The sequence below is a fragment of the Ochotona princeps genome, chromosome 2 (assembly GCF_030435755.1).
Source record: "Ochotona princeps isolate mOchPri1 chromosome 2, mOchPri1.hap1, whole genome shotgun sequence".
NCBI lineage: Eukaryota > Metazoa > Chordata > Mammalia > Lagomorpha > Ochotonidae > Ochotona > Ochotona princeps.
In genome coordinates, this window is record NC_080833.1 from 112383817 (window position 1) to 112409667 (window position 25851).

At 41.2% G+C, this 25851-nt stretch overlaps 1 protein-coding gene across 1 annotated transcript; it reads right to left on the minus strand.

Moving 5' to 3' along the window:
* Positions 1–5280: 5280 nt before the first annotated feature.
* LOC101524963 (olfactory receptor 6Y1) lies at positions 5281–6258 on the minus strand. Its single transcript, XM_004589055.2, has one exon. The coding sequence runs from the start codon at positions 6256–6258 to the stop codon at positions 5281–5283; it is 978 nt and encodes a 325-aa protein (XP_004589112.2).
* Positions 6259–25851: the final 19593 nt, after the last annotated feature.

Here is a 25851-nt window from a genome sequence, read left to right on the forward strand (position 1 = left end):
AGGCAACTTTATAATAATTGGGGGAGGGGAGTGGAATGTGCGGAGGTTAGCTAGAGATATGATATGATGAATAGAATTCAAGAAATACTTTGAGAAACTTGGAAAACTCCCATCTGTCAAAATCTGTATTACTCTTTTTTTCTCTCAATGTTCTCATTTTTCTTGCCTCATCTCTCTCTCTCTCTCTCTCTCTCTTTCTTTGAGATTTGGTTGGTTGGTTGGTTGGTTGGTTGGTTGGTTATGTATCTGAAAGGTATAGTTATGAGAGAGGGACACCCAGAGATAATGAGAGAGAGAGAGAGAGAGAGAGATTGTGTACTTTCATTTACTGGTTCTGTTTCTGAACATCAGCAATGACTGGGGCTTGGGCCAGGCCAGTGTCAGAAGCCTAGAACACCACGTGGTTGGCAAGGATTCAAGTACTTAAGCCATTTTCCAATCCTTGATCAGGCACATAAACAGGGAATTGGTGTGGAAATATAACAGCCTATACTCACACAGGCACCCATATGGAATATTGGCCTCACAGTCCTGTGTGCCATAGTGCTGGCCCTGTTACCATCTTTGATCATATACCCTTGTATCATTGATATCCTATAAAGATCATGCTGTCTGGACCAACAAAATGGCTCAGTAATTAAAATCTTCACCTTGCATGTGCTGTGATTCCATATGGGCACCAGTTCATGTCCTGGGTGCTGTACTTCAATGCAGCTTCCTGCTTGTGGCCTGGGAAAGCAGTTGAAGATGGCTCAAAACCTTAGGACCCAGTGTCCATGTGAGGACCTGGAAGAAGCTCCTGGCTGCTGGCTTTGGATCAGCTCAGCTCCAGTTGTTGTGGCCATTTGAGGAGTGAACCAGCAGATGGAAGATCTTTGTATTTTCTTGTCTCTGTAAATATGCCATTCCAATAAAGAATAAAATTTAAGAAATCATGCTGTCTACTTCTATTCTTAATAGTAATGAGGTGTGTTTTTATGAAAGGATTTCCTTGTTTTATTCATTGAAAAATTCATTATGAAGAAAATTAAGTCAAAAGGAAAAGATAATTAAAGTACTATTTCTGAGACCCAGAGATTGTGCTCCAGATGGTTTATTCCCTAAAAAAGTGTTCCCTTCTGTTCTTCATTGTCCAGCTATATTTCTGATTTATTTTGGGAAATGGTAAATTAGGCTTGTACTCTCTGCAAAAGCTATCTATTGTCTTTTATGTACAATGAAAATGAAATCCTGGGACTAAACGCTGGCCAGATTAACTCCATCCTATACTTCCTGCTTACTATATACACGTTAAACAGAACTCGGTGGGGCCCAGCACGATAGTGTAGGGGTTAGAGTCCTCGCCTTGCATGCGCTGGAATCCCATATGGGCGCCGGTTCTAATCCCGGCAGCCTTGACTTTGCAGTAAAAATAAACAAATCTTTAATATATATGTATATATATGTATATGTATATATATGCATATATATATATTTGATGGTCCTCTGATTAACAAATTTTGGGGGTGAAAAAACAGCCATTTTTTAGATATTAAAAGTAAACGGAAGGGCAATTGACTGAAATCTATTTTACAAATTAAAAAATTGGATTTACTTAATTTTTCAAGGCTTATTTAAGTCATTAAACTAGCTGGTGGAAGACAGATATATATATTCTGTTTTCAAATATTAAACCTGTGACTTATTTCTACAAACTCCTCAAGCAGGAAAGAGGGTGGTTTGTTTCATTAAATAAATATCCACTGACAAAGACTCATATATTTTGTAAATAATGCTTTTCTCTTTTATCATGGCTTATTCTTTATACTCATTTAAAATATTTCCAGAAATGTTATACAGATAACACTGAGTATGTTAGTGAATATAGATTAGGTAAAAAGGAAGGTTTTGCTTCACCATGATGGATTAATCAAAATTGTACTTAACCAGCTACCTTAAAAACTAAAGCTTGGCTTCTTCCATTGCCCACAGATGGTTTGCTTTCCAGTGGTCTGGTTGAGGTACATGGGGAACTTCCTTGGTGGGTCATAGCCCCAGCTGGTGAGCACATGATTTAGGCCTGGGTGTTGGTCAGGCCAGGCAAGGCCGATTCACTTGTTGGCAAATGTGTGGGCTGATTCTGGGGAAGTGGACCAGGCAGAACTGAGCCAAATCTTAGTATACTGGAAATGTACATGAGCCAGGATGGAGTGAGGGCCATGTTGGGCTAGGCTATCACACCTACCAGTTTGTATAAAAGCCAAAGATGGGGTCAGACTTTGCAAAGCTAAGCTGCAGCATCCACTAGTAACAGTGGAGACTGGGGGCAGACTGGGCTAGGCCAAACTGCAGCATTCAATGGAAATGGTCAAGACAAGGGATAGGCTATGCCAGGGTGAGTCAGATAAACCACTGGCATATGCAAGATCTGTGGCTGGGCACAGGCCTGGTCAGAGAGCTAAGGGGAAGCCTTGGCTGAGTTGTGGCTCCCTCTGGTGAGTGTTGTAGACAATCACCCCAGGCCCCTGCTCTGTTGCTTAGTGGGCATGCCCTAAAGCTTACTTCCCTATGGCCTGAGGCACAGCTCCCACGCCTGCACATGGAGTGTGACCTCCAACATGGCTAGGAGGTCAAGGGGAACACATGTGGAACATGACTCTGACATGACAGGAAAATCAAGAGAAATGGACTTGTCATATAGCCAATTGCAGTGTCTTTGGTGGGTGGAGGGTCTGTCTGAAGATGCCCTCCTGCCCTCCACTTCCTACCCTTTAAAAGCTATAACCTGTGCATAATAAAGCGGACATTCCTTACCAGCTTGTCTCCAGTGCTTCTTATGGCCAAAGAGCACCTTCGTCTCACCCTCAGTGATCTCGGGGCCTGCTGGCAGGCCTAAACCTCAAGAGAGTGTAAGAATTGGAATGGGGGCAGTGAACTGGGCTGGACATGGTTGCAGCTACCCTCAGCATGGGTATGGCCTGAATCTGGGGTGTACTAGTCTGGGCTAGGTTCCAGCACCTGCTGGTGCTCAAGGGAGCCAGAGTGGGTGTAGAACAAGAGCCAGAATGGGTAGTGTTGTGCTGGGGTCAGCACCTACTGAACTACATGAGATCTGGGTTTAGGAGTGGCCCAGGCATGGCAGTGCTGTAGCACACAACAGTAAGAGTTGGAATGGGTGTGAACCATTTGTGCAAGGCTGCTGTACCTGTCAGGACAGAAGGTGGGCCAAGTCAGGCTAGACTGATGACCCATTGGTGTGCATGGGATCTGCCACTGGGAAGTGATCAGGTACAGGAGCTTGGGGACCTCTTCTATTAGGATACAGCTCCTGCAAGTGAGTGCAAGAACCAGGAACAGAAGCAGCCTAGACAAGGCCAAGGAATAATACCTCTTCCTTCTCTCTCATCTTTCCCCAGATACAAGTAGAAGAAGAAAATTGGAAACAATTGTCTCATCCACTTGGCCTATTTTTCAATCCTTCCCACCCTAATCAGTGGTCCACATGGGCATGCAGCCTTCTTTACTATGTAAACAACATCAAAAATAAAATTAAAAAACAAAAAACTAAAAGCTTTTTCTTTCAAGCAAATAAACAACATTTTTCTAAAAAATTTATTTTTTACAAACTTTGATTACCAATTGTACATATTCTTACGTCTTTTATATGTCACACATGATATCCTTTACAAGAATAGACAAGTAGACTTTGATGCTTCTCAATAGCCTTTGAATATTTTAAATATTTATTTCAAATACCACTACATTTTAAAAAGATGTATTTATTTTTTGTTGGGAAATTAGATTTATAGAGACAAGGAGAGACAAAGAAAAAAAATTTTCCATCCACTGGTACATTCCACAACTGGCCACAACGACCACAGCTGAGCCTGTCCAAAACCAAGAGGCAGGAGCTTTTTCTGGGTGTCCCGTGGGTGCAGGGTTCCAAGCTCTTGGACCATCCTCCACTGCTTTCCAAGGCCACAAGCAGGGAGCTGGAAGGGAAATGGAGCAGCGGGAACACAAACCAATGTCCATACAATGTGAGGACATTAGCCACCAGGCTACCACGCTGGGCCCATTTCTACATTTTATGGTATATCATGTTAGTGTTCTGAGGCTGTTGTAATAAATAAAGCATCAGAATTAATCATCTTAATAATCTGCAGGTTAAAGGGGAGTCACCGAGAGCCTGACTGAGCCATGTCCTCTCTGGGAGCCCTGTAGAGACCCCCTCCTGTGCCTGTGCAGGATTCTGGTGCTTGGCAACAGTGCTCTTCATTCACTGACCTGCCCCTGTGTCCTGCCAGGTGACATGGCTTCCTCGCCTCACCCCTGAGTCTTCATATGGTCCTCTCTATGACTATCTGGAGTGTGTCTGAATTCCTCCTTTTTTTCCATGTCATTAATCATATTGTATTAAAATTCATCCTGGTGATCTTATTTTAGCTTGCTTAACCACTAAAAAAAAACGTTCTATGCAGGGCCAGCATAACGACAGAGCAGGCTGACAAACTGGGGAGTGAACCAGCAGATGGAAGATCTTCATGTGAGTGTGTCCCTCTCTTTCTGTAACTCTGAACTTCAAATAAGTAAATTAATGTTTTTTAAAAATGATATGTCCAATAAGTGCATCTTCTGTGGTACTAGGAGTTAGAACTTAAAACACCAGTGTATCTTTTTCTGGCAGAGTGAATAATTCAAAATCTAAGAATTATCTACAGGGTTTTTTTTTTTTTTGCTAGACATATATTTTAACCTGTTTTTCCACTAATAGTTGCATTTCTGAAAGTTTATCTGAGTGTTTTAATAGTTAAAGATAATATTGTAGAGATTAGAAATATGTTCCATGCTGTTTTCCACATTAATGCTTTCCACAATTGTAAAAGCTTGCACAAACTAGGAGTGAATTTCCATAACCCTTTTATTTTGCTCCTATAGTTCATAGGATCCAAAATCCTTTTCCCAATCAGAGTGTGGAAAGCTGGCTTTACCCAGTGTTTACATTTATCTTATCTGAAATTTACTTTGGTCAGCTGCATGAGAAAAGCGCCTCCTTCTCTCCTTTTCTTACTGCTCATTTCAAATATTTTTCTAGAAAATGTTTGAAACTGTGCTTAGTCCTGGTATGAGAGGCTATTTTTTGGAAATGTGGTTCTTTATTCATAGGTACACACATGCACACACACGGCAGTGTTAAAGTTCTCAAGGTTACTAACTAAAGGTAAGACTGAGACAAAAAAGTGCAGAGCAATAATCTCCCAGTTTAGACCCGAGAGGAAAACACACGGTTTGTTTTGTGTTTTAATTACTGAGAGCCTCCTCTCCCCTGGGCCCAACTCCTCGGCAAAGGACCGTCTTCTTCAGAGCTGCTTTGACTTCGCGGTTCCTCAGACAGTAAATGATGGGGTTGAGGAGTGGCACAATGACAGTGTAGAGAACAGAGACCACTTTGTTGGAGTTGTAGGCGTACATGAGCTTGGGGCGGGCATAGGTGAAAAGGGTTGTGGAATAGAAGAGAATGACAACTGTCAGGTGAGAGGCACAGGTGGAGAAGGCCTTTTGACGGCCCTGAGAAGACGGGATCTTGAGAATGGTGATGAGGATGGTGACGTACGATGTCACCACTACACAAAGGGGAACGGCAATGACCAGGAGGGCCAAAAAGAAGTCCACCAGCTCAGCCTGGGAGGAATCCTCACAGGAGACATTGAGGAGTGGAGAGATATCACAAAAGTAGTGATTGATACGGGGTGTGCCACAGTAGTGAAGTCGGGCTATAAAAACCATCTTGATCATGGCAGTCAGGAGTCCACAGAGCCAGCACCCTCCAGCCATTGTGCCACAAAGTTGATTGGTCATGATGATTGTATAGCGTAGTGGGTTACAAATGGCTACATAGCGATCAAAGGCCATGACAGCAAGAAGGATATACTCTGTGCAGACAAAAGTCACGAAGAAGTACAGCTGAGTCATGCAACCGTTGAAGGAAATGCTCTTGTCCTGGTTGAGGAAGTCCACCAGCATCTTGGGGCTGATGACAGTGACATACCACATCTCCAAGAAGGAGAGGTGGCTCAGAAAGAAGTACATGGGTTTGTGCAGCTGCCCTTCACTGCGAATGGCTAGGATGATTAGAAGGTTCTCCAGTAGTGTCAGCAGGTAGCTTGCTAGGAACACAGAGAAGAGAAGAACCTGGAAGCCTGGTTGTGTCGGAAACCCCAGAAGAATGAAGTGTGTTGTTGCTGTGTGGTTATCTACTTCAAGAGCCCTGTTGATCATCACCAGCTGTGGAGACAGACAAGGTTAATTCCTTCCACATCCTAGCACCAGTCTATGAATATTTATGTGATGCAACCTTGCACCAGCAAGCTCATTGTGATAGGTACTCACACCTGATTTTATATCTTTATTTTACCTTAGATTATTGCACAAGCCAAAACTTTTGAATGAAATATGGGCTTCAAGAAGTTCGTGTTTTTATTATTTTTAATATTAGTTTCAGAAACATGATGTGTCCAAGAGCAAACAGAAATGAATATAGAGCCCCCTGATTCCCAGGTCTGTGCTTTGTCAATTATCTCCTGTTTAGTTTAGGAAAATGGCCTCCATATAGAATATATCCCCATCTATTACATTTATAAAGGAGTCACTCTCCATTATTTAAATGTAATTTACTTCTCAAAGAATAATTTGCAAGGTGTGTGTTCAGCTCTACTCCTTTCTAAAAATGTATTGAATCTTTTTTTTTTCACCTGTGTGTAATGAAAATGAAAGTTTAAGTGAAACAACAGTTGAGCACACCCATAGGGTTAATTGCAAAAGCAGGTTTGATAGAAATACTCACCACCCACTCAGAGAACAAAATTGAATGACTATCTCAAAGTATAATATTTCCCTTAGTTCAATGCAATGCATAGAATGCTTGCTTATGAGTTTGAAGAGATAAAAAAAAGAGGAGGAGGAGAAATAAACCCTATTGTAGATTTTGCCAAAAGTTCCTTTGTATTTTAGTGTTATCAAAAATGTCTATGTTGCTTTTTTAATGTACAAATGAAGGCATGTACAAATGAAAGCATGCTGCATAAGAGAAACTCCTAACTTGATCTTTTGTAAAAATAAAAGTTTGTTTATAATAAATGCATTTAAACTCCACTGTGGTCTCTCATAGCAAAATAAGCATGTTACACAAAATTTCAGAAAATTGCTTTATTTCTGAGATGGAGATAATAGTGTAGGTGTCACGTATTAGGAATATTAAATGGACTTTGGAGCTTTAAATGTAGTGTCTATGCATATTTGCTTCACTTTTCAAACTACACTATTTATCCCTAACTACCTATCAACCCTTTCCCAAAGCTCGGCCTCACACAAAACCAACAAGTAAGTAAACAAAAAATCTCAAATGCTGCAAAACTGCAGTCATTAATAAAGAGAACAGAGGAGGTGACTAAATGACTTAGTTTGATCAGAGTCTATAATCAGAGAATAACTTCAGAAAGTACCTTCATTCCTTGCCAGTAACTCAGTAAAATGGGGGCCTTCTTTCTAGGATAGGCTGAGAATCATTCTGAATTTTTTTTTTTTAATTTCATTTTGTGACACAGTTTCATAGGCTCTGGGATTCCACTAACCCCTTCCCGTGCCCTGCTCCCATGGTGGATTCCTCCACCTTGATGCAGTAGTACAGTTTATATCCAGTCATGATTCCCTCATTGCAAGCATGTACCACGCATAGAGTCCAGCATCTTATTGTCCAGGTAAGTTCAACAGGGAGACCATCCCTGATCTGAAAATGGAGCTGGCAGAATATCATCCCCTCCAATGAAAACTCACAACATCAACAACAATCTACAACATAATGGAGTAAATTGGTATGGTATTGAGTGACTAAAATGTTAGAAAATGCATTCTTAACCTCATCCTGTGACTACTTCATTGACATTTCAAGTGTATTCTGAAATCTAACAAATACTAACTACCTAACCAGGTGAACATTTCACCTAACGGTTAAGCTACAGCTTGGGGTGCTCATGCATTACAACAAAGTACCCGAGTTCAAGTCTCAGCTCCATTGACAACGAATGCACACCCTGGGAGACAGTAGGTCATGGCATAAGTGTTTGGTTCCCTGCCACCCACACGGAATATCTTGTTGGATTTCCCGCTATAAACTGTGGCCTGGCCTTACTGGCCACCTGGGGCATTTAGGGGAGTGAATCATGGGATGGGAGCTTTGTCTCCTTCCCTTTCCGAAGAAAGACACCTTGCCGCATCCAGCCTTTCCTGTGTCTTATTGCTTCTTTCCTATTTTCCACTCTTTTCCAGAGCTAAACTAACAATTGCTTTCTATTTCTCAGCACACTTTCTTTTGTTGCATCGTATTTAGGACAGTAGGGAGAGAGTTATGTTTTTTCCCTAAGGACACGGTCTCAGGATGAAAGAGCTAAGAGGCTAGTGCTCATTCATGGATTTCTGACCTAGAGAAAGGCAGACTAATTAGTTCCCAACTATTAAAGTTTAAAGAGTAACAATAAGAAGGCAAAAACTGTAACATTTCAAATTCATCAAGTAGCTTTGTTTTCCGTTGTAACACCATGTATCATCTCCTTAAACAAATGTTCTCTCTCCCACACACATACATGCACTCACAGGAACAAATGGTCCTTATTTGCTGCAGTTTAATATTTACTAGACATTAAGACAGTGGGGCTTATAAGAAAAGGTTTGCAATCCTCACTTGATTTCCTTTCAATTTACTTTAAATCTCATTACAAGAGTCCAAGCTGACTGCAGAGCTACTTGTGAATAACTTAGGCCCATCTTCATTCTGGTCTTCCATCATCATCACGTTTCTGCGATCCATGTGTGTGGATGAAAAGAACATATTTCTAGCAACTGAATGATAGTACTTGTGTTTCTGAGGCATTTTCCTGATTCATGTTTTTAGCTCCAGTTCCTGGATGTGTATTTTATATTCTAGAACATTATAGACCAGATACAGTGTCTGTCCTCTGTGAGTTCTAACTGCTTCCTAGCCTAAAATCAGTTCTGTACCTCATTCTGAGAAACAATTCAAGGTGTTACTAGCAGCATAGTAAGAGGTACTTTTATTCACGGAACGTAAGCCTCAGATTTGAAGTTGGAAATAGAAACATTTTGCTACTGGGAATTAATAAAGTGGCTAATATTTTTACAGGATCTATGAAGTAATTCATTCTTGATCTGTTTTGAGCAGAAATATAAAACTGCAAATGCAGACGCACAGAAAAAGTAGCACAAAATAAAGGCACAAAGAAATAAAATGGAACTTAGAGTATGTAAGAGTGATATCTGATGGTGCACCTTTATCCTATGACCAGGGAACTCCACTTTCAATTTTCTAGTTGTCAAGTACAACAGGAAAACAATTGGACTTAACCACACGCTAATAATTTCTAAGAAATCGGAAGACTAGAGTAAGGCTGCCACAGTTCACGGCTTTCTCTCTAGTGGGAGTTTGCAACACTCGGATCCTAAGAAGCTCACTCTGAATGCATTACAGCTTATGTCACATTTGTATATCTGAAAGCACTTGCACACATCTCATCTGACCTTCAGGGAGTTGGCCAGCACAAATCTTATAGTGTCCACCTGACCCAGAGATAGTAAATATGCAGCTCAAAGTCACACAGCTAGCTGCTTAATGGCAGAATTAAATAAAACAATAAATTTCATTTTTATAACCCACAGCTTTTTGTAAGGAGGTGGAAGGTGATTTGTGAGCTAGGGAAGCTTCTCTTTTGTGTTCTGAATGCTAAATTGTATCTTTTCAGACATTTCTAATGACACTATGTGTGAAGAATAAAGATTCAAAGAGTGAGTAAGTTAAACTGTCGAGAGTCAAGAGTGAAGATCCCAAAATAATATCATTTTAAATTTTATTTCAAACTTCCTCTATTATTTTAAGGTAATCACAAAATGCCTAATGATTGTCTCTTATATGTTAGCAGAGTTGCATTTTATTAATGATTATATTTTAATCCCTGACAAGCTTTAATTCCTGATTATTTTACATACTCCATTTAATTTTATTCTTTTGATGGCTCAGTTAATGTCAGCTCAATACGGACAAATCATCTTAAATCTCAATTTAATGTTAATAGAATCTCAAAAGAGTGAGTGGTGTAATTATGATTAATCTCAAAAAGGCATATTTTATTAACTTTCATGGTCAATAATACATAGCGTTAACTAAGAATGCACACACATACACACTGCTAAAGCAGAAAGGAAATGTTCAGTTTAAGTAACAAACTCTTACAGTAGCAAGGAACTTGATAAGACTTATTCCCTACCAAATCTGTGAAACTAAAATGCATAGATTGCAATATTCAACTGGTCTTTGTTACTTTCTGGAAACTGAATACTCAAAATTTATAAAGATAATAATTTTTGAAATCTCTGGGTAATGCAAGCCTTTCTCTTCTTGGACTCATTGTTGCTTCTGGTTTGAGGGGTTGTATAGGGTATCTCACTGCTTTCTCAGGAATGGTGCTTTGATTAAACCTCCCATCGCCACTCAGTACCACTGACTCATGGCTTCTTTAGACTATAGCACTAAATCAGGTAGTTAGCCTCTGACTTTTATTATCATCTTTTTTTTTTTTTTTTTTTTTTTTTTTTTTTTTTGAAACGAATGCCTTACTTTATTGAGCCACCTGAGGAAAAGCAAGGTGCGTGCTGGACCCTGAGGATATGGTTGAAAACGTGCAGATGAGGCTGGGTTTAGGCACAGAGTGTTCCCATTCCATGCTAATTCAGTGTAATAAGACATGATCAGCTATTTTGAACATAAGTGTTTATGTTAACAGAAACGATATTTTGATACTTTAGTTTCTAAAACAGTGTCCACAGTGGTCAGTGAAGACTACGAAAGACAAAACAGTTTCATGTGTAAAAAGTTTCCCATGACGATGCCTAAGGAACTAGTACTGGGCTTGATTGTGTATTCCACATTGCTCTTTGGGAGGGTCTCTTGTGTGGGATTCTCCCATCAGCTTTCCAAATGGGTAGACGTGAACTTACTTGTGAAAGTAAACTCTTCAGAAGGTTGGATCCAAGTGACTTCCTGTCTTCCTTTCTTGCATTCAGGAGGACATTATTAACATTTTCATATGAACTTATTATTTTTGAAAAAATATGAGTTTAATGATTTTCTGTTGTGTGACTATCACACGGTTCATCCGCTGATTCTGTGTGGTTAGATTTCAAGTTATTTTGCTCACAGATGTGTTGCCATGGTGGCTGTCGTGATTGTTCATGCTTATGCCTGCCTCTGATTACTTCATATTTAAGTTATGAGCTTTTAAAATCCTTCCATTTGTTTGTCCACGGTGATATCTGGTGTGCTGGAGAATAGCAGATACTCACAGGCGCAGCCAAGTGCAAGAGATGACATGAGTTGGAGAAGGCTCAGCGGCCTCCAGCTGGAAGTGGGAAGTGGTTTTGGAGGACAGGAAGCCCCCCACTCCCCCAGCAGAACTGTATTGATTGTCAGTGTCCGCCCTTAATTGAAATTAGAGATCAATAACATCCTCGACTTCTTTAGAGTCCATCATTAAAACATGAGAGTGCATGGCGTTACCAGCTCATCCCATTAGTATTAAAAATGCATTCCATTTGCCACTCTCGAAAAGACTTGAAAGTGACTTAAACAGGAAGTCTTACAGAGTCGTCTTGGGATGTGCTTAGGATTGTAGGAAGCGTTTTCCACGAATTCATTTAGTTTTTGAAACTTACCTGCTTGGAGTCACAGCATAGTTTGTTGAGTTTGCCCAAAACACCGAATGGTTTTACTCTCCGTTATTGTCCATTTCGTCTCTTTTTTTTTTTTTTTTTTTTTTTTTTTTTTTTTTTTTTAATTATTTATTATTTAACTTCAGTAATTACATTGTATTATGTGACACAGTTACATAGATACTTGGGTTCTCCCCACCCCTCCCCAAACCCTCCCACCATGGTGGATTCCTCCACCTTATTGCATAACCACAGCTCAAGTTCAGTTGAGATTTCCCCATTGCAAGCGTATACCAAACATAGAGTCCAGCATCTTATTGTCCCGTCAAGTTCAACGGTTTCTTAGGTATACCCTCTCTGGTCTGATGACATAGCCAGCAGAGTATCATCCCAGTCAATTGAAAGCTCCAACATACCACCAGCAAAAATTTACATCATTATGGAATTAATTGACATAGTAATGAGTAACCAATATGTTAAAAGTAAATGCGGGTTCCCAGCCACCTTCTGTGACCACCTCACCTATACTTCAATTTTAGTTTATACACAACATATAACATTCAAAACATAACATGTTATACATAACATCATATCATCTTAAATTAAGGCAAACATGTGGTATTTAACCTTTTGGGATTGGCTCATTTCCCTTAGCATTATGGTTTCCAGTTTGGCCCATTTGGCCACAAAGAACTGCATTTTGTTTTTTTTAATAGCTGAGTAGTATTCCATGGAGTAGATGAACCATAGCTTTCTTATCCAATCCTCTGTTGATGGGCATTTTGGTTGTTTCCATGTTTTTGCAATTACTGATTGTGCTGCTATGAACATAGGAGTACATGTTGGTTTCTCATAGAACAAGTGTTCTGGATATATTCCTAGGAGTGCTATTGCTGGATCATACGGTATGTTGAATTTGAGTTGTTTGAATATTCTCCATACTGATTTCCATAGAGGCTGTACCAGCCTGCAGCCCCACCAGCAGTGGAGTAGGGTTCCCTTTTCCCCGCAACCTCGCCAACAAGTGTCGTTGGTGCTTTTATTCATGTGGGCCAGTCTTACTGGCGTTAGGTGGTACCTCATTGATGTTTTAATTTGGATTTCCCTTATTGCCAGGGAACTTGAGCATTTTTTCATATGTTTATTTGCCATTTGGGTTTGTTCCTTTGTGAAGTGTCTGCCCATTTCCCGTGCCCATTTCTTGAGTGGCTTGTTTGTTTTGACATTTTGGTTGTTTTGTAGCTCTTTGTATATTCTGGATATTAGCCCTCTATCACCTATGTCGTGTGCGAAGATCTTCTCCCATTCTGTGGGTTGCCTTTTTACTTTGTTGATTGTTTCTCTAGCTGTACAGAAGCTTCTTAGTTTGATGAGGTCCCAATTGTTTATTTTGGTCTTGATTTCTACTGCATCTGGAGTCTTTTTTAGGAAGTGAGGGCCTACCCCTAAGTGTTCCAGTGTGTTTCCAACATTTTCTTCCAAAAGTTTGAAGGTTTCTGGATGTAGGTTTAGATCTGTTATCCATTTAGATCTGATCTTAGTGTATGGTGAGAGATGTGGATCTATTTTTTTGTTTCTGCAGGCTATCAACCAGTTGTCCCAGCAGCATTTATTGAACAGACCTTCCCATTTGCCTGGGTTGTCGTTTGTCTTTTTGTCAAAGATTATTTGGCTGTATCTGTGTGGGTTTCCTTCTGGCGTTTCTATTCTGCTCCATTGATCTTCCTCTCTATCTTTGTGCCAGTACCACGCTGTTTTGATAACCACTGCCCTATAGTATGTCCAGAGGTCCGGAACTGTGATTCCCCCTGCTAACTTCCTGTTCTTCAGGATAGTTCTAGCTATCCGTGGTTTTTTGTGCTTCCAGATGAACCTTTGGATCATTGTTTCCAGATCTGTGAAGAATGTTTTGGGCAATTTGATTGGGATTGCGTTGAATGTATATATTGCTTTTGGCAGTATAGACATTTTAATGATATTGATTTTACCTATCCAGGAGCATGGGATATTACTCCATCTTTTGAGGTCTTGTTCAATTTCTTTTTTAAGCAGATTGTAGTTTTCTTCAAATAAGTCTTCTACATTTTTGGTTAGATTTATTCCCAGATATTTCATACTTTTCTCTGTTATTTTGAATGGTATCTTGCTGGTTAAGTCTTTTTCCATCTTGGGGCTGTTCGCATACACTATGGCTGTTGATTTTTGTTCATTAATTTTGTACCCTGCCACTCTACCAAACTCTCGTACAAGTTCTAGCAGTCTCTGTATTGAGTCTCTTGGCTCTTCTACATAAAGAATCATATCATCTGCGTATAGTGAGAGCTTGACTTCTTCGTTTCCCATTTGGATTCCTCTGATTTCTTTTTCTTGTCTTATGGCCTCAGCGAGTACCTCTAGGACTATGTTGAATAGTAGTGGAGAAAGTGGACATCCCTGTCTTGTTCCAGATCTCAGTGGGAAGGGTTCCAGCTTTTCTCCATTCAGTATGATGCTGGCGTTGGGTTTTTCATATATTGCTTTAATTATGTTGTGGATTTTTCCATCTATGCCTACCTTGGTTAGGGTTTTTAGTAGGAAGTGATGTTGGATTTTGTCGAAAGCTTTTTCCGCATCTATTGATACTATCATGTGATTCTTGTTTTTCAGTTTTTGGATGTGGTGTATCACATTTATAGATTTTCGAATGTTGAACCATCCCTGCATTCCAGGGATGAATCCTACTTGATCTGGATGAATGATCTGTCTGATGTGTTTTTGAATTCTGTTGGCTAGGATTTTGTTGAGAATCTTAGCATCAATGTTCATCAAAGAGATAGGTCTGTAGTTTTCCTTCTCTGTTAGTTCTCTGTCTGGTTTTGGGATTAAGGTAATGTTGGCTTCATAGAATGAGTTTGGAAGGGTTGCCTCTTTTTCTATTGTTTTGAAGAGTTTGTAGAGGATTGGGGTCAGCTCTGTTCGGAATGTTTTGTAGAATTCTGGAGTGAAGCCGTCTGGGCCTGGGCTTTTCCTTGTTGGGAGGTCTTTAATCACTGATTCAATCTCTACTTCAGTTATGGGTTTGTTCAGGTCGTTTGTTGCCTCTGGGCTAAGTTTTGGCAAGTGGTAGAAGTCTAAGAACTTTTCCATTTCTTGGTGATCTTCTGATTTGTTGGAGTACAGTGCTTTGTAGTAATTTCTGATTATGGCCTTAATGGATGCGGTGTCTGTTGTTATGTTGCCTTTTTCATCTTTGATGCTGTTAATTCTTGCCTTCTCTTGTTTTTTCTTTGTCAGTCGGGCCAGTGGAGTGTCTATCTTGTTTATCTTCTCAAAAAACCAGCTTTTTGATTCATTGATTTTGTGTATGGTTTTTTTTATTTCTATCTGGTTGATTTCCTCCCTTGTTTTGATGATTTCTTGTTTCCTATTGTGTGTGGGGCTCTTCTGCTGTTGTTTTTCCAGTTCCTGGAGGTGTGTGTTTAGTTCCTGTATTTGGCGCCTCTCTTGGGCCTTGACATGAGCTCCAATTGCGATGAGTTTACCCCGTAGCACTGCTTTGGCAGTGTCCCACAAATTTTGGAATGTTGTGTCAGAGTTTTCATTGGTTTCCATAAATTTTTTGATCTCATCTTTAATTTCTTCTCTGATCCATTGTTCGTTTAGTAGCATATTGTTCAGCCTCCAAGAGTTTCTGTATTTCCTGGGGCATTTTGAATTGCTGATTTCCAGCTTCATTCCGTGGTGGTCTGAGAGGGTACATGGTATGATTCCTATCTTTTTGAAGTTATTTAGGTTTGCTTTGTGTCCTATCATGTGGTCGATCCTGGAGAAGGTGCCATGTACTGCTGAAAAAAATGTATAATCTGTGGCCTTAGGGTAAAAAATTCTATAAATGTCAACCAAGTCCAGTTGTTCTATTGTTTGTATGAGTTCTGTTGTTTCTTTGTTGAGTTTTTGTTTTGTTGATCTGTCTATAGTTGTTAGTGGGGTGTTAAGATCACCCACTATTATTGTGTGCATATCTATGTCTCCCCTTAAGTCCGTGAGTAATTGCTTCACGTAGCTAGGTGCGTTTGAATTTGGTGCATATATGTTCACAATGGTAATTACTTCCTGATGGATCAGTCCCTTCACCAATATATAATGTCCTTCCCTGTCCTTTTTGATGTGTGTCAGATTGAAGTCCACATCATCTGAAATTAAGACAGCTACCCCAGCCTTTTTTTCTCGTCCATTGGCATGAAATATCTGTTTCCAACCTTTCACTTTCAGCTTCTTTGAATCTCTTCTGGTTAGATGTGTCTCTTGTAGGCAACAGATAGTTGGGTGCTGTTTGATAATCCATTCTGTTAATCTATGCCTTTTGATTGGTGAGTTCAGGCCATTTGTGTTGAGAGTTAAAATTGAGAGGTTGTGATTTTGCCCTGCCATACTTGTTTTTGTGGGTGTTGATATCTGTGTTATTGCCCTTCCTTGTGTGGACTTTAGTGGGGAGACCTTCCTGTTTGCCATCTTTGCTTATGATTCACCTCCTTTTTTTCTGGAATTAGTGCATTTCTAAGGAGATTTTGTAGAGCTGGTTTTGTGCTGGCATATTCTTCTAATTTCTCTTTGCTGTGGAAGTATTTGATTTCGTTCTCAAATACGAATGAGATCTTTGCTGGGTACAATATTCTTGGTTGACAGTTGTTCTGATTCAGGATTTGGAAGATCTTTGTCCATTCTCTTCTTGCTTGTAAGGTCTCTTCAGAAAAGTCAGCCGTGATCCTGATTGGTTTTCCCCGGTATGTGATCTTTTCTCTGCTTCGTACTTGTCTCAGGATTCTTTCTTTGTCTTCGTTGGAGTGGAACTTGAGCACCATATGTCTGGGTGAAGATCGCTTTGGGTCATATCTGCTGGGAGTCCTCTGACCGTCCTGGATTTGAGCTGGATTCATGTTCCAAGTGTTTTGAAAGTTTTCCTGTATAATTTCGTCGAGCACCATTTGCATTCCTGATTCTTTTTCCGCTCCTTCAGGAAGGCCAATAATCCTAATATTTGATTTTCTGAGGTTGTCTTTCATTTCTTGTATGGTCTTATTGGCTTTGTTCAGACTTGTCTCCAGCTGTTTCATGAACTGGGTGTGTTCGTTTTGTGTGTCTTCCGTTTCAGAGATCCTCTCTTCTGCTGTATTTGTTCTGTTGGTTAGGCTCTCAATTTTGTGCTCTAAGTCAAGGATTTTACTTTTCATTTGTTGTATTTCTGAGGCTATGTGGTTCTTGAATTCCTTGAAGTCCTCCCAATTCTTCTCATTGTCTCTGACATATTTTAACATTATTTTTTTGAATTCCTTGTCTGGTAGATCTTCTATGTCTTCATCTCGCATCTCCGAAATAGACATTGGCTTTCGATCCTTTATTGGTAGGGTGTTGGCACTCTCATCTGGATCATTACCTTTTCTGGTATTTCTTCCCATTGTGTTAGTGTTTCTTTTTTGAGAGACCTAGGCACCAGTGTGCTGAGGGGTCTCCAAGCACTATCCTGTAGAGATCGGAGTCTGCAGGCGTGGAGTAGCAGGGTGTGGGAATTTTCAAGGCACTTTTGGTGCGTCTCCAGAACACTGGACCTCAGGGCGCCTCTTCCAGGGCCCAGCGGATTCAAAGCACACTCTCAGCTCGTCCCCTACAGGTATGCTACCACAGGGCGTGGGGGAGTGAAGGCACTCTCTGTGCGCGCACCCTGTTTACTGGATCACAGGGCTCGGAGCAAGGGACTATAGGGCGTGTTCCAGGTGCTCTCTGGAAACGCCTCCTGCGCAGGTCCGCCCACCCCAGCACTTGCAGGGGACCGACCGCCCCTGCGCTAGCAGGGAACTGCCCAGCCCAGAGGCGTGCTTGGGTTCCTGTGGGATAGCACCGCCCAGCTGAGTGCCACACCGCAAAGGCACAGGGGAGTATCCAGTGTGCCTTTTGCCTTTCTCCCAGACACAGTTTTGGCAGTCTCAAGGCACTCGCCCTGTGTCTCTAGAGGCTGGAGCCTGGGGGGGGGGAGGGGCGGGGAGGCCAATTGTGTTCAGGCTCTGTCCGTGCCCCTGGGGGGCCAACTCCCGAAGCCTCCAACCCACCACTGTCCCCACCCAACTCACTCAAACCTCAGGTTCTTGCAGTCTGCCTCTTCCTCTGGTGGGAATCCTGGCCGCCAGTGCGTCTCCCGACTGCTGCGTCCGTTGCTGGTCTCCGCGCGGGTCGCGATGGAGCCTGGAGGCTGCGGCTGGTGCAGGTCCCGGGGGTTGGCGACCAGGGTGGGCAGATGCCGGCGGGTCCCGGTGATTCAGGGTCCTGGTGTCCGCAGCGGGGCAGGTCCTGGCGAGTCCTGGTGACCAGGGTGAGCAGATGCCAGCGGGTCCCAATCACCTCCGGTCCTCACGGCCACAGCGTCTTCAGGTCGGTCTTTGGGTGGGTTCGGCGGCTTTCAGCGTCTGCCCTCAGAGGTGACTCAGCAGGTCAGGAGCGGAAAGTCGTCTTCCCTGTCCTTTGCTTTGTTTTTCCCTGGTTGCTCTTCCGAGTTGTGTGGATTTTTTTGGCTCCACACTGTCCAGGGAACTTCACGTTCTTCTCCCTGTAGTTCTATGCTGCTCCACTTACGCTTTTGTCGCGTTCTAGCCCTCTCTGTCTGTGAGCTCTCTCACAGTCTTCCTCCTATGTCGGCCATCTTGCGAGTTCTATTATCATCTTTAAAAACCCAGTTTTAGAGACATTTCGTGGAGTGCAGTAACAGAAGAATGTGGAAAACGCATATGGAATGTAAGGCAAGTTTTCCTTCAGAATACAAGGAATACATATAGTGACATCCTCCTGAGCTTTCCACCATAGAAGAGCAGGAGCTTTTCCTTCTGATTTCCCAGGGAGCATAGAAATTGACTTCTCCTTTGTCTACAGATGTTGAGCAAGCATCACAATGAATTTTGCCAGGGATCTGCTCTGTAGGGATATAAAGATCGGGAAGAAATTTCGAGTGATCAAAGCCCTCATAGGAAAATGAGCACTTTAAAAATGCGTGTGAGTTCTCTGGAGAATGTTCTGGGCAAACTGATGGCCCTAGAATTCTCTAAACTTAACATAGGCAATGAAAAATAAGACAAAATAAACTATCATTTTGACTCAACATACCTTCTGCTAACTCTTTCAGAGAGGTGAGAAAAAAAAAAGAGTGGTTGCTCAGAAATACATATATCAGCCTTGAACCCTCACTGACATAGTATTTTGTAAAAGGAAAGATATTCTTTCTCCTTTAAATTCGTTGTAAATGGACATAATTCTAGCTTCTATTTCCAAAGGATCTCTTAGGAACAACTGTGTTTCACGGGTATTTGCATAAAACAAACAAACAAACAAAAAACCTCAGGTTTGCAGATGGACACAATGAAGAGCCATCACACTGTGAACTTCTTTGTCCCCTGCACCTCTCTGCTTTTGCTGTGAGTAGGGTTTGAAAACTTAGAGGTCTTCCACACTGTCTCTTAATTGTTTAAATCCTATAGATCTCAGGCTTCTTGTTGAGCATAGTTATTCTTGACAAGTTATTTCTAAGATTTCTGGTTCAGGAGAAATGTGACTGAAACTTTTGAATAATTTACACAGTAAAAACAGTGTCTTATCTCTTATCCCTTAGATAATTGGAATGGATTTGAGCATCAACATTTCTTCAATCACTGTCTTTGTTGTCTTTGTGGTAAGTGACTGTGCTTATGTAACAGCAAAGCACACACTTGCATGACTGTCTCATGTCCGTCACTCCTAACATACCCTTATTTATTTCTGTATTCTCCACTTTCTCTCTTTAGGTATAGTCAGGGTAAAGCTGCATCCAGCATGTTGCACAACAAAAGCTGAGTTGCTTCATTAAATGGGTATTTTTTTTTCAGAAGAAACCACCTCAAGTACAGGCTTAAAATGATGTGAAAATCTATACCACAAAACATCACTGTGTTCCTACTATTTTTTTCATATGACTTGATATATACAAATAATAAATATTATTAAATTGAGATTAATATAAATAATGCACTAAGTCCCCTCTCTGTCCACATCCCCTCATCTATTCATCATAGGCTAATAGAAGGTAGATTATTTATTAAAAATCTATCAAATCAAAATTCTGATAAAATAATAATTTATCTAAAACCACTTTCAATTTTTTCATGCCTCCCTTGAAAATAATGAATTATTAAAAGCTGACCAAACTCCACTTTCAGAATTACCTGAGAGGCTTTATTTCAACTCACCATTTTCGTATTGACTTCACTCTCCTAGGCTCGTCAAGGATGGCCAGCTTACACGGAGAAAGGAGAAATCTTACAGGCCAGGAAGAGGGCAACAGTGTCCCTAAGTCCAATAGTCTCAATCAATGTCTTCTTTGTCTTTACTGAGTTTAAATAAGGCTCTGATTGGAGTTATCTCTGTGCTACCAATTTAGTTGCTGGTGAACAAGCAGGATTGAACTCCCTCGTAATCCAGACAGGACTTCCCAAGTGACACAGCCCTGAGGAAATTGTTATTTCAAAGGAAGAGAAAATCAATATTAAGTATCATCTGAAGGCACAAGACAGAACTTTGACCAAAAGTGCCTTTCTATTCTTTCCCAACCAGACTGTGGGGAAGGGCAGGGTGAACACAAACTGCCTGTGTGTCTTCCTCTGCTTTTGTGAAAAGATCTCGCAATAGAACAAGACCCTCTGGGGGGGTTGGGCGATGGTGATGCTACAACCCAAGTCATTCAGAAAGTAAGCATGATATTTACCCATCCTTATTTGAAGACTTAATCTAAAAGTACACACAAACAGTAAACACACTGAGCTACTGTGCCCACAGGTATCTACCCACCGCCGTAATGCTCATGCATGAGGAACTCAGCAAGTGTGAACAATAAACACTGCCTCCGGTGATTTCTGTATTAAAAAGAAAAGATTAAGAAGAGCTATATTTTCTGCTATCTATAACTGGTGCACATTCAGAGGCACACAAAGGTGTTCAGAGAAGATGGAGGGATGTAAGCCTGTATGGAAATGGGTAATTTTCTCTTTAGATATGTCAGTTGCTTTGTAGGTGAGCATGCCTAACATGTTCGGAGATGGCTATCCTCAGAACCACAGAAATAGTATTATAGCAGAAAATGAAAAGGATCTGTTGGGATTTGATATTTTTGTGCTATGAAGTATGTTGGACTCTGCACGTTTCTGAAGTTGGAGACAAGAGATTTATTGAAGGGAGGATAAAATCCCTAAATATACATTAAACAATTTCTTTCTTTTGTGACTGTTGTAAAGGACTATACTATTGTAATAATACAGAAGAAATCAGTAGGAGAGGAGGAAAAGAAGGGATGGGGTCCGTGTAAGGAGAAACCTTTGCACCTATGGAACTGTATCATGAAAAATTAAAAGAAAAAAAATCCCTGAAGATGAAATTCAGCTTTGGGGGCTGGTACAATAGCCTATCATCCTAAGCCTGATCCCGCAGGATCAGCATCCCACATGGGCATCAATTTTTGCCCTGGCTGCTCTATTTGTGCTGTAGCTCCCTGTTTACAGCCTGGAAAAGCAACAGAGGCTAGCCCAAATCCTTAAGCCCCTGTACACACATGGGAGACCAGCAAGAAGCTCCTGGTTCCTGGATCAGATCGGCCCAGATCTGGCCAATGTGCTCATCTGGGGGAGTGAATCAGCAGACGGAAGATCTCTCTGTCTGTGTCTCTCCTTATTCCTCTGTAATCCATCCTTTGCAATAAAGATAAATAAGTATCTTAAAAATTTCAGCTTTCTCTGCATTGTCTAATCCCCCTAAGGAAGAGCAACAAATTTCTCAAATTGCCAAAGTCCTGGTAAATATTTTTAGAAGCAACAATTATTTAGCCCTCATTATTTTTCAGTTTTATAAAAATTACAAAAGAAAATGTCACCCACCAAACACCAGGGTTACATTGATGTTTGCCTTGAAATGCTCACATGCCACATAGGAGGACCTGGCTTAGAGTCCCAACTTCATTCCCAGTTCAATCTTTCTGCTAAGGCATGCCATGAAACAGCTAAATGAAGATTCAAGTACTTGATTACTTCTCGCCCAAAAAAGACAGCCTGGATTTTCCTGGTCCCTGGCTTCAACCTGGCCCAGTTCTAGTTGTTGTAGGGTTCTGCAAGAAGGAAATAAGATGGAAGATCTCTGTTTCTACCTTCCTGTCCTGTATACCACTAATCCTCTCCCCTATCTTTCAAATAAACAAATAGAATGTAGGGGGGTAATTGGGAACTTCACTAGCGCAAATCCATAACAGTTGTAATCTTGTGAGAAAGTTCCAGGAGTTCAGGTCCTGAAGGGGATGGAACAGAAAGGCATGAGCGTAGGAACTACCTGATGAGGATTCCTCAAGCTTTGTTTTTGTTTTTGTTTTTTTCTGATATACACAGCTTAGTTATTAGTAGCCTGCTGTTAGAACACATGTCTGCTGATTAACCTCTCTTGCAGACCCTCCTTTTTATGGCTACATGACCCTCAGTTTTTAAAAGTCCAATTACTTTGGCTGTTGACCATCAGCCTGTAGCTATGTGTGTGATTATCAGCTCCTTACATCAAGTCCTTCACTGCAGGACAGTGACAAGAAACAATTTCAAAGCAACCCACTGGAATTTTGTTTCTGGCTAAGCTTATAGCTATTACTGATGTTCTATAGTTCTGTATTATTCACGAGAAAGAGCCAAATCAATCAGTCAAAAATACACATTGAGTTTCTTTTAAGTGTGAGGAATTGTGATCATGTTTTACTCACCATTTCAAATATTTTTACTGTTAGGGTTGCTCGATGTTTATAAATATGGTGATGCAATTCAGAGATCAAACTCTTGCTAACAAGACACTAGTAAAAAGGAAACAGATTTAGCACCATTCAGTTGTAATGTCATATCCCTGATATAGATAAGGGAAAAGTGATACAGATAATTGAAAATAATCTTAAATGCAGAAGTACTTAAAGTGAGAGTTTTTAAAGTTTACTTTTTATTGTTTTCTTTCACAAAAGGAAAGGAAATACAAAGAAACAGAATAAATTAAAAGTAAAAGAAGGAAAACAAACCATTGTAAAGTAAAATTCACTCAGCAGTGACTACTGAAAGTTCAGGTAGTGTATAAAAAGAATGAAGCTTTCTCTGGCTCATCTTCTGAGTTACAACTTGTAGAAATAGTGGATAACATGCTTGGGAGAATAACAAGACATGAGGTTGGTGCAGGAGTCATGACTTTTCCCTGAAAATATAAAAATAAGTTATTTAAAAAAAGAAAAATTTAAATTTAAAAACAATTTGAAAATTTCTGAAAGAAGGCAAGAAAAACTACATCATTATACTACATCAATTAAACTTAAGCAAAACAAAATTTATATTGACTTCCACATATAGGAGCCAATTTTTATCATCTAATGAAAACTAGAAACGTATGTTGTTTTTGGTGTTTGGTCAGTTTTTCAACTCTACTGCCATGGGAAAATGGGCCATGAATGAGTTTATTCCCTGATCCCCATCGCACAGGTGAAAGACTTCAAAAAGCATGTGGAGGCATAAGCATACACAATGAAGCAGAATTTATTGGGTGCAAAGTATATACTCCAGAAACAGTCACAGGTAAGCTAAGGAGAGTGGGAGAGATGAAAATGAAAAAACAGGTGCATAACACACAAGATTTGAGTGAGAGAAAAAGTGAACAAAAGCAGGCCCAGCCTAGCATCCAAAGTCTTCGCCTTGCAAGCGTCAGGATCCCATATGGGCGCCGGTTCTAATCCTGGCAGCTCCACTTCCCATCCAGCTCCCTGTTTGTGGCCTGGGAAAGCAGTCGAGGATGGCCCAAAGTGTTGGGACCCTGTACCTGCATGGGAGAGCCAAAAGAGGCTCTTAGCTCATGGCTTTGGATTGGTGCAGCTCCAGCCATTGAGGCTGCTTGGGGAGTGAATCAGCAAATAGAAGATCTTCATCTCTATCTCTCCTCCTCTCTGTATGATTTTGCAATAAAAATGATTAAAAAAGAACAAAAGTCCTTACCTATCAGACTCATAGGTGTTGATTTCTGGAGTGGGAACGTAATGGAATATTCCAAAAGGGTGCAGTTTGGGATATGACTGAAATATTACCCTTTTCTATTCTCTGTGTCAGAAATATCAAAAGTGCCATGGTGTCAGAAGCATAATGGGAGTGGGAAAGCTGGCCACACTGATTTATTGTAATGATGCAGCAATGATTTCAAGGTCATTGTGGGGATCAGCCTATAATCACATTGGATATTTCCAACTGTACTGGTTCCTAGTGTGAAGCAATGTGGAACTTGTGGTTTCTACCACACAGAAGAAAGAAGGGGCCCATGGTAGTTCACCAAAGGCTTGCTTGTGCAGGACACACAAAGCAAAGTTTGAGTGTTACAACTGGATTGTCTTGCAAGGATCCGTAGCAGCTGCTGTGGTAATGTGTAAGTTTCTGCCAGAACTGTCTTGTGTTAGGTCAGTTAACAGCGATTAAAGCACCATGGGAACCTCACATGCTATAGGAAGGATAGATCAACAACAGTATCATCTATTAATGGAAAAGAATGGAGTATGATAAGATTCATACAGGTAACATCAGTTTTGGATTGTGCTTTTTCCCCACTCAACATGAGAATGGTATCAAAAACAAAATGCAAGGCTCCGAGTGGAGGTTGAACACAGGAATTAAAATGCTGCTTGGGACAGCCTCAGCCCATCTTGGAATGTTTGCATTCAATTCCTGGCTACTCTTTCAGATGCCTGTCTTAATAATGTGTACTCCGCAAGCCAGAAGTGCTGCATTGCTCATGCATATTGGTGACCATGCCCTCCAGTGGGCCTACTCTGATTGTGTTCCACAACTTTGATCTTGGTCTAGCTCATTCTAGCCTGGCTGTGGGGAACATTTGTGTGATGAGTCAGTGAATTAAGGATATTTCTCTGCCCCTCTGATGTTGCATGTCACACAAATTTTGAAAACTCAATAACTTTCAATAATTGTTGTCAAGCCTAAAAGGACCCAGAGTAATATCCTGTGCTTGACTGTCAAAAAAAAATGAGTTATGGCATGTCCTGGTAATTTATTTTTTTCATTTTTTTAGTTGTACACATTTTATTTTTGATACTTGTTACATATTTGATTAGGGTGAGAAAGGTCAAGGGCTAGAGGAAAGTGGGTGTGACCATTGTTTTGGCATTCTCTTTTTTCCTTCCTGTATCTGGAAAGAGGGGAGAGATAAAGAGAGAAGCCCCACCCAGCCGCCCAATCACACCAGGGTCCCTGATGTGAGGCATGCTCCGAGGGTCCTGAGTGGTTTTAATAGCTTAACAATTCTGTATTGCTATTGATCTTGCCACTCTAGTCATAAAGAAATATCTCCAGACAACCAGGTGACATAGTCCACACCATTCTGGTTCTCAGATTTACCAGCAGGTGATATGAACTGGTCCAGTCAGTCTCTCCTCAGACTTGAGCCAAAGCTAAGTCTATGGATACTGTAACCTGGCCTGGTCTGGACTGCTCCCTGTCTTGGTTCTTGCACTTACGTGTAGGGACTGCGTCCCAACAGAGGAGTTCCCCAAGCTCCTCCATCAGAACCTCTCCCAATGCCAGATTTTGCACATACTGGTGGGTCCATGGGCTAGCCCTACTTAGTCTACCTCCTGTCCTAGCAGAAACAGTGGCCTTTGCTGATCGGCCCTCACCCATTCTGATTCTCATTGTTGGGTGCTACAGCCCAGCCAAGCCTGGTCCATACCCAGACCCAGCTCACACAAGGCTCAGCAGGGACAGAGACCTACAGCCCAGCCCATCCTACACTCATCCTGGTTTTCACAAGTTCCAGTAGGTGCTGGAGTCTAGCCCAGTCTTGCATGCCTCAGATCCAGTCCACACCCAGGCAGAGGAAGACTGCATGCATACCCAACCAGATCACATCCCCAACTCCGGCCCCTTCGCTCACCAGTGGGAACCACAACCCAGCCAGAGCATCTCCTTAGCTCCCCAACCAGGCCTGATTCCAGCCACTGATCTTGTGCATGCCGGTGGTTGCTGTGACCCAGCTTGGCATAGTCCCTGC